Below are 16,120 nucleotides of genomic sequence, written 5' to 3' on the forward strand. Positions count from 1 at the left end.
TATGTCGGTGTTTTTGCGTGAAGCTTGTAAGTCTTGGATGAAAATGTTATCTACAGTAGTCTCACTCTAACCCAGTAGTGGTGCAGAGCTTACTGACTTTGGCTGTGACTTCTCCGTGTGGTCACAGGAGATCATCTGCCTCCCTCACTCTAATCCTTGCATCCTCTTCTGTTATATCAGCCCTCTGCATTCCCTTGTTTGCGACATCCATGAATTTTCTCTGTGGTCCTCCTCTTTTCATTCTGCCTGGCAGCTCCACCTTAAATATCTTTGCCTCTCTAACCTCGTCTCCAAACTGCACAGCCTGAGTCGATGTATTCATTTCTGTCCAACGTGGTCACTCCCAACACTCCGACCTCTTGCTCCACCTTCACTCGTCTTGTCATCTTCCCTTTCACTGTTTTCCTTCTGTCACAAATCTCCCCTGATACTCTGGTCTACTTACTCCACCGTCCCAGCCTTTATCTTGTGCATTGCTTTGGTCGGTTGTCCACATGTATCTGAACTCATCTATTGTCATTCCCTCGACCCTTTGCACCTGTAATTGTGAGTACATTGCAAAAAAATGTGAATAAATTCGAACCTTTGCAACAGTCAGCGTTCTTTCTGTGCAGTTTCCTGCAGCGTCAACAGAAGCTCTGCTCTGCTCCTTGTGCTCCACCTTCAGCTGCTGCAGTGCAGCCTCCAGCTCCAAAGGGTCTGCACCAGCTCCAACTCCTGCTGGGATACGACTCTGCACAAGGGGGAACATGAACCCCTGAGTTATGTGACAGATTTCAAACTGCAGAGGTCACATCTGAACTGAAGCGTGTGTGTGAGAGACACACCTGCAGAATAAGAAATGGATTGTCTTTGCTGAAGGACGGTGAGCGGGTTGGGGTTTCTTTCTTTTTCTCACGGAGCAACAAGGCCTCCTGATTTCTTCTTAGTCGCTCCAGTTGCTCCTCTACACTCATCCTTGTTCTGCCCACCTCTCTCTCCCCAAATCCTATTTGATCCACTGCACTTTTGGGACGATCCTGCACGGGAAAAGACTTTTCACCTCAAACTGTGACTGTGGCTTTCAGAGAGGGTATGCAACATTTTAACAAAAGATTAAAAATTCACTTGCAAGCAGAGTCTGAAATTTAAATATTGCCACAAAGAAGTTCACATTTCCCCAGAAGACTTCAGCTCCAGTTAATTTGTTTTGTTGGCCTTTAACGACCCGAGCTCTGGAGTGAGTCAGAGTGCAGGGTGATCATGTTGTTCATGTAGATATCAATCATGTGTGAATACAAAGTGACTAAGCTGCCTTTTACTGTAGCTAGCTCACAAAAATACACTGAGTTATACTAGTTTGACACCACACTGTGTGTCTCAGCACCACATGGAAGCTCCTGTCAGGCATCATAGCGGCTAAGATGAACAGGCACGTGGCTCAATGCACACTCCTCATGACAAAGGAACTGGCAGAAATACCATAGGAGCGAAACACCAGCTGCTGGTAGACCGAGATCAGGCTGACCAACCTGTGCACTGCCTGTATTGATTACAAGAAGGCCTATGACTCAATGCCCCACACCAGGATCCTGGAATGCCTAGACCTATACAAGATCAACAGGACCCTAAGAGCCTTCATCAGGAACTCAGTGGAGATGTGGCGGACAACACTAGAGGACAACTTCAAGCCCAAAGGACAAGATGCAGGATCATCAGGGACGATGCTGTGTCCCCACTGCTGTTCTGCATACAGCTGAACCCCCCTCAGCCACAACTTGGCATACAGCTTGATGGATGACATCAAGCTGTATGCCAAGAGTGAACGAGACATCGATTCACTGATCCACAACACCGGGATATACAGCAATGACATCGGAATGTCGTTCGGACTGGAGAAGTGTAACTGGATGATAATGAAGAGAGGGAAGGTAGTCAGAACTGAGGGGATCAAACTACCAGACTGCAACATTGCAGACCAGTCCAGCACCCTGAGACTGCATGTTAAGCGGAATAGACAATGAACATCCACAAATACATCAGGAAGATGGCCTCAACTGACCGTGTGCTCAGTGAATACCTCAGGCAGCAGAAACCCAAGAATGAGGAGGAAGAGGAGGAACCATCATGGAAGGACAGGCCCCTGCACGGTATGTACCACCGGCAGATAGAGGAGGTGGCTGACATCCAGAAATCCTACCAGTAGCTGGATAAAGCTGGACTGAAAGACAGCACAGAGGCACTAATCATGGCAGCACAGGAACAAGCTCTGAGCACAAGATCCATAGAGGCTGGGGTCTATCACAGCAGGCAGACCCCAGGTGCAGGCTGTGTAAAGATGCTCTGAGACAATCCAGCACATAACAGCAGGGTGCAAGGTGCTAACAGGCAGGGCATACATGGAACGCCATAACCAAGTGGCTGCCATAGTGTACAGGAACATCTGTGCCGAGTATAACCTGGAAGTCCTGAGGTCAAAATGGGAGACGCCCCCAAGGGTGATGGAGAATGACCGAGCTAAGATCCTGTGGGACTTCCAGATACAGACGGACAAAATGGTGGTGACTAACCAACCGGACATAGTGGTGGTAGACAAACAGGAGAAGGCGGCCGTAGTGATAGATGTAGCGGTTCCCAATGACAGCAATATCAGGAAGAAGGAACACGAGAAGCTGGAGAAATACCAAGGGCTCAGAGAAGAGCTGGAGAAGATGTGGAGGGTGAAGGTAACGGTGGTCCCCGTGGTAATCGGAGCACTCAGTGTGGTGACTCCCAAACTAGGCGAGTGGCTCCAGCAGATCCCGGGAACAACATCGGAGATCTCTGTCCAGAAGAGTGCAGTCCTAGGAACAGCTAAGATACTGCAGGACCCTCAAGCTCCCAGGCCTCTGGTAGAGGACCTCAGCTTGAAGGATAGACCGCCCGCAGGGGCGAGCGGGGAATTTTAAAATATATATATATATAAAGAATTCCCCACTCGTCCCTGCGGGCGGTCTATATATATATATATATAGAGAGAGAGAGAGAACAGAGTCACCAAATAAAGATGATTCTGCTTCTGATCTATATTTACGAGTGGTCAGTAAGAGAGTGCTTCATTTCCTTTTATGTGCTCCGAATAAATGCGTCAGACATGACTTGCCCTCTTAGTGCAACAGATTTACTATAAAGGTGAAACTTACAGATCTGGATTCAGATTTCTTGGTCTTCCTCAGGGTAACGTAGGAGGCAATAGTGGAGGACTCGGCAGGGCTCATTGGGGATTTGGTCCTGGGGGGGATGACACCCACTCGGTACGGGGACACTGTTGGACAAACAGCCGGAAAATGCTCTCACTTACACATTAATGAAAAACAACTAAAAGGACTAAAAACAATACATAGGCTACATGTTTTAACTGAACCAAGTTAGTATGAGGTCCCAACGTTACAAACACAGATGTGAGAGAAACAGTCTATCCAGTAGGGCTGATGAAGGCCTGAAAAGGTCAAAGGACAAAGCCTCACCTGTGGCCAGTAAACACTTTCTACATTCAGTGACCACTGAATGGCATCTTCTAAAACTTGATGAATTGATTAAATAATATAAGACAGCCCAGATCTGTCTTTACTATTAATACCCTTATTTAACAGATACATTCCCCGGCCAAAAAACCATCGCCACCAAAAAAATAACTCTAATATTTAGTTGGACTGCCTTTAGCTTTGATTACGGCATGCATCTGCTGTGGCATTGTTTCGATAAGCGTCTGCAGTGTCACAACATTTATTTCCATCCAGTGTTGCATTAATTTGTCACCAAGAACTTGCACTGACGATGGTAGAGTCTGACCGCTGTGCAAAGCCTTCTGCAGCACATCCCAAAGAGTCTTAATGGGGTTAAGGTCTGGACTCTGGTGGCCCGTCCATGTGTGTGAAAATGATGTCTCATGCTCCCAGAACCACTCTTTCACAGTTTGAGCCCGATGAATCCTGGCATTGTCACCTTGGAAATATGCCCGTGCCACCAGAGAAGAAGAAACCCATTGATGGGATAACCTGGTCATTCAGTATAGTCAGGGAGTCAGCGGACCTCCTTCTTGAGCACATACTGTTGCTGAACCTAGACCTGACCAGCTGCAGCAACCCCAGACCACAGGCATGATGGAGGCATCACTTCATCTGCCTCTCCTCTTACCCTGATGCGCCCATCCCTCTAGAACAGGGTAAGTCTGGACTCATCAGACCACATGACCTTCTTCCATTGCTCCAGAGTCCAGTCTTTATGCTTGCTAGCTAACTGAAGCCTTTTTCCCGGTTTGCCTCTGATTAGTGGTTTTATTATGGCTACACAGCTGTTCAGTCCCAATTCCCTGAGCTTCCCATTGTGCTGGTGGAAATGCTCTTACATTCACTATTAAACATAGCCCTGAGTTCTACTGTTGTTTTTCTTCGATTTGATTTCACCAAACGTGTAATCGACTGCCGATCACAATCCCTCAGGATTTTTTTCCGGCCACACTTCTTCCTCGAAGACGATGGGTCCCCACTATCCTTCCACTTTTTAATAATGCGTCGGACAGTTCTTAACCCAATTTGAGTCGTTTCTGCAGTCTCCTTGGATGTTTCCTCTGCTTTATGTGTACCAGTGATGTGACCCTTCTCAAACACACTAACATCTTTTCCACAACCTCGATATGAGTCTTTCGACATGGTTGTTTATGAAATGTGAAGCAACTCATTGCACCAGTTGGGGTTGAATAACTTGTTGCCAGCTGAAAGATAATCGCCCCTGCAGTAACTGTCCAATAGGAGGCTCCAACCTATTTGCTTAGTTAAATCCAGCGGGCGACTTTTATAATAAGTGTGGCTTGTGGCTCGGCTGCAGGGGTCAGCGCGCCAGAGGGACCCGCTCAGCCCAAGCCGGACGTCAGCGCCCCGAACTCACTGCTCTACCCCCTCTGCAGCCAAGCCACACCCCGTCACGAAACGCCAGCTTCTTTAAAGTAAAAACAGTGCAGCGAGAATGAGGGTAACACAGAGTCACACACTGATGAATAAATGTACCTTTGGATGATGCGCTGTCTTTACTTTCAGTCTCAGCCTTGTCCTTCTCTTCACCATTGGCCTCGTCCACTTCCTCGTTCACCGTGGTCAGCTCGGGCTCGCTCTTATATAGCCGGTAATCTGGAGCTTGCTTTGAGTGCAATAGGGAGGAAATCTCAGGATAAGAATACATTCATACACACGTTGTTCAGCATCAGTCAGGCACACATAACACTGATATGAATTAGATGTATTTGAACTTGTTGAGGAACAGATGCACATGAATTAATTCTTTAGGATGGGGTCTGGAAATAAAAGGGGAGAGATGGCTGAGAACACTGAATCCTGTGAAATGAGGAGCTCGGGTGCACTGGCTCGGTGTACTGAAGTGTGCCAGTCACAGCAAACTGAGGATGTTGGGGGCTGATGTGGTCGGGAGAGGGTGGGGCATGAACGCGTTCAGCGATTCTTACACTGTGTGCTCCATTCCTGGTGCCGGTTTTGCGGTCTTCAGGACGATAAGTGTGGGAGGGCATGGGGCCACCACGGTGTGAGTGGTGGGGGGGCACTTGAGGGGGGCGGTCTGATGAGTCGTAGTACTGGGGGAGAGGCGGGCGGGGGGGTACGCTGTTGCCCTCCTTGGGAGGACTGAGTGGCTGAGTGACTGCCTGTAGACAGTTAACACAACGGGGCTCATTCCAAAGAAAGGACAGCACTCCTACCATGATGTAAGAACGCCCTCCCCATCACTAAGAACACTCAGCCTGACTGAACCAGTTTCTGCAAACTGGGATGAAGACACCCCGGCTTGTGCTGAAAATGCTCAAATATCACTCTGACTCAAAATGTGTTCTCTTCTCAGACTTGCTGTTACGAGTGCACTCACAATGACAAAAACACAAACTACACTATAAGTATGTTATTGATGGAACATATCAGTGTTAGCGGTAAACACGCATCCTAAAGACAAAGGGGAGAACCTGAGCTACGGTAAGTGTCAAATATCTGGTCCTAAACCGTGAGACGGGACCAAACAGGACTTTATTTTTAGTTGTAAAAGTTTAGCTGTTCACCCTGTCTGCTACTCGCCATCGAGCAGATACTCTACAGTACCGCGGTCCCTCGTTTATCGCGGCAGTTGCGCTCTAAAAATAACCCGCGATAAGTGAAATCCGTGAAGCAGCCAACTTTATTTTTTACAATTATTATAGCTGTGTTAAGGCTGTCAAACCCCTCACTACACACTTTATACACTTTTCTCGCACAGGCATGAACATTTTCACACTTTTCTCTCTTGTTTAAACGCTCAAAGTTCAAACCTTCGTAGAAAGTCCAGTATTACAGAATGAAACCAAAGACACCTGCAGGTGACGACGTTTCGTCAACATTGTTGTGTTTGTTAGAGAAAACTTACAAACATGCAGTGCACCACTTCGGAGTCACGCTGCTAATGATCGAAGATTTATGTAAATTTGACAAGCTGAACACATTCTGTACTGTACAGGAGACACGGAGGAGATTGATTGACAATTGTCTACAGCCAATCAGGACGCAGAACACAATGTGCTGTTAAAAAAAAAAAGCATGCAAAATTGCACACAAAAACATCCACGAAACAGCAATGCTGCGAAAGGTGAACCGCGTTATAGCGAGGGAGCGCTGTAACTGAAGACTATAAAGCTAATCTCACCAGCATCATGGAGAGTATCTGTGGAAACGGACAAACCTGAAACACCAGCTGAGAGAGCAGATCTACACTGAACTTAACTCAAACATGAAACCTTTGAGCTACACAATCTCTATTCAGCTGTGAAACAACAGACATAGCAAAGCCATCACACACACTCCTGCTGAACAATTTAACCACCTGCTTCATGCTAACTCTGCAGCTGGAGCTCAAACAAAGCCATCTTGGTTGGGCTAGAAAGACGCCAGAAATCTCTGAAGTCAAAACAAACTAAACTAAAACAGAATCATGTGACAGGGGTGTAATGTGCACACTGCCGTACCTCATTCTTTTGCTGAATGGAGAGCGGCTTTGAACCAAGAAAACCTATTAAACAGACAGAATTTGGAGAAAAGAGACAGAAGTGAACAAGTTTGCGATGACTGAAGACGACGATTGATTGAAACGCTGAGCAAAGCTGCAAAAACAAATCAAATGTACACTTTGACACACAGAAGGAAAAAGTGGTGAAGCAGCTGCTTTTTCTTTAAACATCCGGCAGGATTAAGATTTGGTTTTGTTCAAAGAGACTGACCGTGGCGTGTTTACAAGAACTGGTTTGAACCATGAAATCGTATAAAGACATCAGACACGCATGCAAGCAAGAACGTAAGAATGTGAGTGGTGGAGGTGCTGAGGGAGGGCCTCACTGCTATTTGTGCTGCGCGGGGGTTTGTTCTTGGACAGCGCCTCCATCACATCCTGGATCCTCCACAGCTCTTTCTGGATCTGAATGTGCCGCTGACTTGGAGGCTCTGTCTGAAGACACACATCCAAATATTCTGTTCAAAGTTAACCACCGTGTAAAATAAGAGTGTGTGTGTGTGTGTGTGCGTGCTACCTGTGGGCTGCCCAGGGCCTCCAGCTGTTCCAGTAGGTTGGATTTGGCCAGAGTAACATCTGCTTCCAGTAGGTCATACTCCCTCCAGGAGCACTCTAGCTCCTGAAACAGGACACCAACACCAGTCTGTTTGTGTTTATCTGTGTGTGTTTTCTTTCCCGTGTCTCCTCTTTTAGGTTCGGGAACCTTTGCCCTCTTTCTCGTCTGTCAGGTTTCGTGGCATTTCTGTGAGTTCCCCCGGTACATCAGTCCTATTAAACCAACAGACACAAGGACCAGAGACCCCGAAATCTGCAGCCGAGCAAAGACTGAACTGGTGCTTGTTCGTGAAAAGACTTCCTGCACAATGACGTGGATTCCCATCTACTATCAATCTTAGACTGGCTGCACAGGATATGCAGGGTATGGTTTAGAGCAGGGGTGGGCAATTCCAGGCCCTGAGGGCCGGTGTCCCTGCAGGTTTTAGATGTGTCCTTGAACCAACACAGCTGATTTAAATGGCTAAATTAGCTCCTCAACATGCTCTGAAGTTCTCCAGAGGCCTGGTAACGAACTAATCATGTGATTCAGGTGTGTTGACCCAAGGTGAGATCTAAAACCTGCAGGACACCGGCCCTCGGGGCCTGGAATTGCCCACCCCTGGTTTAGAGGATGGATCTCTTAGAGCCACGATCCAGTGGGTGACCACTCACAGTGTAGCTACAGTAGATCCAGCCTTTATAGAGAATTTAGGAGCTTATTTGTTATATTTAGAACATGCACCATTAAAAAAAACACAAAATAAAAGAAATAAAAGCAGATTTAAAATGCAGATATATAACTGATTCTGTTTCCTTCACTGTTGTTCACATCAAAGCTGTCACAAACACATAAACACAGTGGAAGCCACATCGCTATGGAAACAAAGGCTTCGGCTGGCGTTGCTCTAAATGCTGGTGTTGGAGTGGAAAGGAGGCTTTCCCAGTACTGTGACTGGTCAAAGAACAAAACATTTTTTTACTCTGTAATCATCAGGAAACGCGTCTGTACCAGCAGTGCAAAAGTATTACTGTTGTAAAGAACTGTATATTTGGGTTTGTATATTCTGGTGTTTATCAAGGAAATTAAATGAAGAGTAAAAGCTAATCAATAACCTTCCCAGCATGTATCACAGTGACGCCAGGAAGGAGCTCGATTTTAGCCAAAACAGTAAAAGCTGATTTTTATTCTCCATCAGGAGTCTGGCTGATGTTCCACTGTGAGACACGCAATAAATATTCAGTAGCAAGTCATTCACCTGCGACTCTGTTCAACATGTAATCAAATATTCCATAAAAGTGTGGCTGCTTTTCCATGGATAAATGTCCCTGCGTGTCGGGTGGTGATGTGTGTATGCATGCTCACAGTGCTGACTCGGGACAGCTCCCTGCAGGTGCTGAGCAGCCCATTTTGCAGCACATCTCTCTGTTGGACCAGGCTCTGTGTGGCTGCTGCATTTGAGTCACTCTGTTCACTCAGCTCCTGACTGGCAGACAGCAGCGCTGTCTCCAGAGTGTGCTGCCACACAACACACGAATACTTATTACTGCATATCCGCAAAGAGAGCAACACACACGCACAGAGTACACAGCTGTACCTTCTCTCTGTGTAGCTGCTGCAGTTTCTCCTCCTGCATCCTCACTGCTTTGTCCTGCTCACACAGTCTGCTCAGCTTGGTCTAACACAGCCACACAAACATCAGTAAATGTGTCTTTGAAACGTGTCAATCATTTCACTGAGAGCTGCGGCCGTCTTACATCTATGTCAGCCTCCTCTGGGCGCTGGACGAAGGCGCTGTCTTTGTAGTCATCTGAACTCTGAAGAAGAGAAACAGTCAGAGACGCACACTAAGGGGCAACACAACACATCTGGTACAACGGAGAGCTCCAGGTCAGTTTTTCAAAAAATATTAAGAAATGTCACAGAATGCATTCAGTGGTTACTTCTCTACTTGTTATACACTACCAGTCAAAAGTTTGGACTCGCCTTCTCATTTGTTGTCGTTATTTTTGCTACTTTCTACATTATAGATACAAACTGACATCAGATATATGAAGTAAGATATATGGAATCAAAGGAAAAACTGAGAAATAATTCTAAATATGTTTTATATTTTTGATTTCTGTAAGTAGCTGCTCTTTGCTTTGTTGACAGTGCTGCAAACCCTCGGCCTTCTCTCAGTCAGCTTCATGATGTCGTCACCTGAAATGGCTTCACCCTGCAGCTGTGCCTGTCAGGGTTCATTTGTGGAATTTGTTGCCTTCTTAATGGGGTTGGGACCATCAGGTGTGTTGTGCAGAAGTCAGGTTGGTACACAGACTGTTAGAATTCATATTATGGCAAGAACCAGTCAGCTAAGCAAAGAGAAACAACAGGCCATCATTACTTTAAGAACTGAAGATCAGTCAGTCGGAAAACTGCTAAAACTTTGAATGTGTCCAAGTGCAGTCGCAAAAACCATCAAGACTACGATGAAACTGTCTCACATGAGGACCGCACCAGGAAAGGAAGACCAAGAGTCCCTCTGCTGCTGAGGACACATTCATCCGAGTCACCAGCCTCAGAAATCACAAGTTAACAGCAGCTCAGATTAGAGATAAGTCTAAATCTGAGATCTTTGGTTCCAACTGACGTGTCTTTGTGGGATGCAGAAAAGGTGAACGGATGGTGTACACAGTCACCTGACCTAAACCCAGTGGGGATGGTTTGGGATGGAGCGCAGAGTGAAGGCAAAAGGACCAACAAGTGCTCAGCATCTCTGGGAACTCCTTCAAGACTGTTGGAAACCATTTCAGGAGACAATCTCATGAAGCTCATGGAGAGAAGGCCAAGAGTGAGCGAAGCAGGAATCAAAGGGTGGATATTAGGAAGAATCTAAGATATACAACATGTTTTGAGTTATTTCACACTTCTTTGCTTCCTACATAATTCCACATGCGTTCATTCGTAGTTTGATGCCTTCAGTGAGAATCTGCAATATAAATATTCATGAAAATAAAGAAAAACCATGAAATGAGAAGCTGTGTCCAAACTTTTGACTGTGTGTTTTAATTTAATCCCACATGATATAAATTATTGTGTCAGGATTTGTTTTCCAGTGGGCAAAAATTCTTCATATTACACTTTGTGTTGTTTATTACAAGAGCATGAAATGATGAAGTGATGATGGGATATTGTTGATATTTACTAATCCTGCTTGAAGCTGTTTACCCAGACGTTACCACGGCTGCTGTGGATCATATTAGAAAGTACAAACACACATCGACGGCGTAGCTTCAGCAAACTATTATATGCTGATAAACAAACTCTTACATTTTGCCTCCTACACTTTAGTCTGATTTGCATCAATGAGGTTGTGCTCTACCAAGAAACAAGTGAACCTTTTTAAGGCAACCTTTTGTTGGAATCAGTCCCAAACAACTGTCCCAGAAAATGATCGGTCTTCACTGTACAAAGCATACAAAAGATGGATGTACCCTCTGGGCGTTAAAGCCACAGACTTGTTTTCTGTTCTTCAGGGAAGACTCCTGTGGCAGACGTCTATGGGCTGCTTGTAACATGTCCTCACTAAACACATCCCCATGAGATTTACTATCAAATCTTATTCAACACAACACAGCGTTCATTCAGTAACTTACTGTGTGATTTAACATTCACCATAATCACCATGTAGAGTAGACTTGAGTGCTCCAGTAGAACCAGTCCATGTACCATTTACCTAAATGTGTCCTCCACTGCTGCGGACTTCAAAGAATGTAATACAGTGTGAGCCACACTGCTACAGTAACTGAAAGGATGATGATCATTTGATCCAGCTTCACATTTTAACTGGATACTTTAACATGTAATGGATTAGAAAAATGCCTAACAAATAAATGTCTTAGACGTGTGTTAGGTAACAACAGGGAACAGCCCATGAGTCATCTCTCTCCTGCTTCACACTGAAAATCAAAAATTCTCTTAAAGTTAAGAAGTCTCTTAGAAGTTTAAAAAACAACAAAAACCTCACCTAATATCACCTGTAAAGCTCACTGACTAACATTTTCTACCTGTCTGTTTAGTTTGTGCATAAACAGAAATGTAAAATTACCAAACTGTGGTCTCAGGGAAAGCTTCAGTGTGTTGAAAACATTCCTGCTCTAATGATCTCTGCTGCTGTCACTGCAGATCCACAGTGCAATGGTTTATAAATTCACTTAGCAAGCAAATGGCTGCTAGTTCCTTTGGGGGTGCATCAAAAAGGGCACATGCCAAATCAAGCATGTTGTGGTCTTGTGACAAGGAAAATTTGAAGGCACCATTAACTGTGTGCAGAGTAAAAGCGTGATTCCCAGATTACGAGAGATTCTACTTTTCGTGACTAATGAGTGTTTCCACAAAGTTGGGAGCATGAAATGTTCAGCACCCAAAGACCAAAATGTCTCAATTCGCTGAAGCATGAATAGTGCCATAATCCCCCCTCCACCAAACTTGGCACAATGCAGTCAGGCAAGTACAGTTCTCCTGACAACAACCAAACCCAGACTCGTTCATTGGATTGCCAAATGGAGAAGCATGATTCATCACTCCAGAGAGCACATCTCCACTGCTCTAGAGTACAGCGGCAGTGTGCTTTACACCACTGACACTTTGAATGGTGCTTGAATGATGTAAGGCTTGAATGCAGCTGCTTGGTCACAGGAACCCACAGGAAGTTCTCTGCGCTCTGCTCTCTAGCTAATCTGAAGTTTGGAGGTCTGTGGAGGTTGACTCAGCAGAAAGCTGCCAGCCTCTGTGCACTATGTCTCGATGTACGCTCAATCATCCAGGCCCCATCCTATCACAGTACTAAACTGGACTTCACTGAGCTCCTGAAAGCAACCATTGTTTCACAAACACTCTGCATGCCTTGGTGGTTGACTTTATAAGCCTGTGTAAAACGACTATACATGAATTCAGCGGTTTGGATGGGTTAGTGAAGACTTTTGGCAATATAGAGCAGTTCCAGCTTATAACTCAACCTAAAACATCGACTGTCCTTTTCACTTTTGTGTTTGTGGACTGTTCAGTCAACAGAGATTGACCAACTGTGTCCTTCTGCTTCTACCCATATACAGATTCATTGGTATTCTTGTAAAGAAATCTGACACGGTTTCCTAAAATGTCATGTCAGTTTTTTAGTTTTCCCAAAAACAAACCTGTAATACAAACACATTAAACCAGTCAAGCATTCCCAAAGTAAACCTCAACAATAAACACTGCTGTGTGACGGGAGACGCCATCGCTCTGACAGTCATTGCAGCCACAAATCATGCTCAGTTCCAGGTGCATAAAGAAAGGAAAGCAGTGAAATGAGATGTGCAGGAAACAAAAAGAACGTCACATACACTTCAAACATTGCAATAGGTGACACATAGGAAGGATCACTGTGGAACAACTGACAGATGAACCAACTGACTGCATCCAAAACATGATAACTAGGTTAACAGTGGAGGGGATGATGTGGATAGACAACTACTGGAAACATCTGGCTCGAGTCTGCTCCACTTCATTCAAAAATATAGAGTTCTGCAAGAAATAACTTGGACGGAAATTTTGGATAAGAAAACCAAACGACCAAGATTTAACAGCAGCAATAGTTTCATAAATGCATACTCCTCTAAATGTTTGATATTTCATGTTGAGAGGGGATTTTTCACTTTAAAAATGAATAAATAAATGACTTGTTAAAAGAAATTGTGCAACTTTGGTGCTCCAGCATGTAAAGATAAACTGAATGGTGACTGTGTGACACGTCCCTAACAGAGATGCCTGCACAGTGACTCAAGCCAGAACCTGCCTAAGACCTTACTTGCTGGTAGAGTTGTGGCCTTGGTGCAGAGTTCTCAATCATAGTGTGAATCATGAAGATTAGAGGCTCATTCTCCTTCGTCTAGCGGAGCGCCGTGGAGAAAGAAGATACAGTGATGTAATAACACAGCTATAACTGTTGCTGGAGGACGAAATACTGTTTAATAACTGATTTGTAAACAAAAACTAGAAGACAAAAAGTAGGATAAACACACCTGTGACAGTTTAGTGTACTCTCACTCCACCTCTCAGTGACCAATCTTACTCTAAAGCCTTTCTGATCAATCCTAACTCTCACCTCAAATCTATAATAACCTGGAAAGAAATGTCAGGTCATGTATACAACCAAAGAGCAATATTTATGATATTTTAATTTCTCCAAGGAGGTGCTTTGGGATTTTTGGATGTAATTAAAAAAACAACACAAGTCTTAATTGATTCAGTGGTTTCTAGGTATGACCAAGGACCAAATGATATTTGTCGCAGGTGAGGTACTACAGGATTGACCTAATCACAGATTTAATGCACATACACTATGTTGCCAAAAGTATCTGCTTGCTTGCGTTCACAGGCATATGAACTTGAGTGACTTCCCATTCTGAATCCATAGGGTTAAATATGATGCCAGCCCTCCCTTTGCAGCTATACCAGCTTCCTTTCTCCTGGGAAGGTTTTCCACGAGGTTTAGAAACGTGTTTATGGGAATTTTTTGGCCATTCTTTGAGATGTGCATTTGTGAGGGCAGACACTGATGTTGGACTTGGCCCGGCTCGCAGTCTTTTTCATCTCAAAAGAGTTCTATCAGGTTGAGATCAGGACTCTTCAGTTAATCTCTTCCATAACAAGCTCGCTCACTAATGTCTCTATGGACCGTACTTTGTGCACTGGTGTGCAGTTATATTGGAACTGGAATCCCCAGACTGATCCCACAAAGCTGGGAGCATGAAACTGTCCAAAACGTTTTGGTGTGGTGAAGCATTAAGAGTTGCTTTCAATGGAAAAAGGAGCTGAACTCCTCAAAAAAAAAAAAAGAAAAAGAAAAAATCCCAACTTATATACTTATATACCATCTTACAAACTTTACGATTGGTAAATGCAGTCAGGCAAATATCGCTCTCCTCCATCGGACTGCCAGACGGAAAAGTGTGACTCAGCACTCAACGGCGCTCCACTGTATCTGACGCTTTACACTCGGTGATATAAGGCTTGGATGCAGATACTCGGCTATGGAAACCAATTACATGAAGGTTTTAGACACTGTTTTTCAGCTAATCTGAAGGTCAGAGGTCTGTAGTGACTGATTCTGCAGAACATTGGTCATTTCTGCACCCGCTGACCCTACTCTTTGATTTTATGTAGCCTCTACTTTGTGACTGAGTTTCTACGATTTCTAATCATTTTCACTTTGTTCCAATAGCCCTGACAGTTGACTGAGAACTATTTAGCAGCAAGGAAATTTCACAACTGTACTGGGTGCACTGGTGGCACGATATCATGGTACCATGATGGAATTCACTGAGCTCCTTAGACCAACCCGTTCTCAAGTAGTCTGCATGCCTATGAGCTTAATCTTTACACCCCTTTGGCCACGAAAGTGACTGGAACATTTGGATTTGATGATTTGGAGGGGTAAATGGTAAATAGCGCTTTACTTAGTCCTTAAGGACCCCAAAGCGCTTTACACTACATTCACACACACATTCACACACTGGTGATGGCAAGCTACATTGTAGCCACAGCCACCCTGGGGCGCACTGACAGAGGCGAGGCTGCCGGACACTGGCGCCACCGGGCCCTCTGACCACCACCAGTAGGCAACGGGTGAAGTGTCTTGCCCAAAGACACAACGACCGAGACTGTCCAAGCCGGGGCTCGAACCGGCAACCTTCCAATTACAAGACGAACTCCCAACTCTTGAGCCACGATCGGTGTGTAAATACTTTTGGCAATATAGTGTAGGGCTTTAAAACTCCCGTACAATGAATATCAACTTGCAAAGACAATGAACATCAGTTTGCTTCGAATTTCAGCAGCATGAAAGTAAGGACATGTTAAACACCAGCAGTCCCCAACAGTTTTTTGCGACACAGACTGGTTTATGTTCAACAATCCGGTCTTTAAGTGTGACGTCATCAGCTGTGCCTGGGCCCAAACTACGCTGCAGCTCCCAAAGTCAAACAAACACTGTGGCATCACTGAGAGTTAAAAACTGTAAATTCTTTCATCTTTAATGAAATGATCAGTGGCAATAAAAACTGAGAGAGGCCGACAGTGATCACTGACTGTTTTTAGGGGCTTGTTCAAATTAAATAGAACAAGATACAAAGTATTAAAACATGTTAAAAACACAGCAGCCTTAATAAACAAAGAGGGCCGGGAGGCAGGATTCATCAGGCCATCACTTAAAGACCGGATATTTTCACGGACCGGCCTTTAAGGTGTCGCGTATAAATACAGCAAAATAAAACTAGTACCAAAAAAAGAAGATTTATTCATAACACACGTGAAAAGACCCAGGGAAACAGAGTTAACGATAAAAACCGCTAGAAACCCTGAAAACCATAAATTTCACACCAAGCCTCAACTCTCGCGGCCCGGCACCAAACGACTCACGGACCGGGACCGGTCCATGGCCCGGGGGTTGGGGACCGCTGTTATACACAGTGTATCAGAGTTTTTAGAGGCCATGATGCAAAGCACCTG

At 44.8% G+C, this 16,120-nt stretch overlaps 1 protein-coding gene across 11 annotated transcripts in view; it reads right to left on the reverse strand.

The window, feature by feature from the left end:
* The window catches only part of LOC134615971 (pleckstrin homology domain-containing family A member 5-like), a 174,342-nt gene that overhangs the window by 14,661 nt on the left and 143,561 nt on the right, over nucleotides 1–16,120 (reverse strand). For 5 of the 11 annotated variants that reach the window (XM_063460676.1, XM_063460678.1, XM_063460675.1 and 2 more), the window contains 11 exons: nucleotides 13,419–13,499; nucleotides 9,346–9,405; nucleotides 9,186–9,266; nucleotides 8,954–9,106; nucleotides 7,571–7,672; nucleotides 7,380–7,488; nucleotides 7,013–7,056; nucleotides 5,025–5,154; nucleotides 3,162–3,283; nucleotides 828–1,019; nucleotides 584–733 (listed from right to left, as the gene is read on the reverse strand). In XM_063460676.1, coding sequence (XP_063316746.1) covers nucleotides 584–733; nucleotides 828–1,019; nucleotides 3,162–3,283; nucleotides 5,025–5,154; nucleotides 7,013–7,056; nucleotides 7,380–7,488; nucleotides 7,571–7,672; nucleotides 8,954–9,106; nucleotides 9,186–9,266; nucleotides 9,346–9,405; nucleotides 13,419–13,499 — 1,224 coding nt within the window. Of the gene's footprint in view, nucleotides 1–583; nucleotides 734–827; nucleotides 1,020–3,161; nucleotides 3,284–5,024; nucleotides 5,155–5,476; nucleotides 5,672–7,012; nucleotides 7,057–7,379; nucleotides 7,489–7,570; nucleotides 7,673–8,953; nucleotides 9,107–9,185; nucleotides 9,267–9,345; nucleotides 9,406–13,418; nucleotides 13,500–16,120 lie in introns of all 11 variants that reach the window. The other 6 variants (XM_063460682.1, XM_063460681.1, XM_063460679.1 and 3 more) reach the window with 3 other exon arrangements.

The sequence above is a fragment of the Pelmatolapia mariae genome, linkage group LG17, assembly GCF_036321145.2.
Source record: "Pelmatolapia mariae isolate MD_Pm_ZW linkage group LG17, Pm_UMD_F_2, whole genome shotgun sequence".
Taxonomy (NCBI): Eukaryota; Metazoa; Chordata; class Actinopteri; order Cichliformes; family Cichlidae; genus Pelmatolapia; species Pelmatolapia mariae.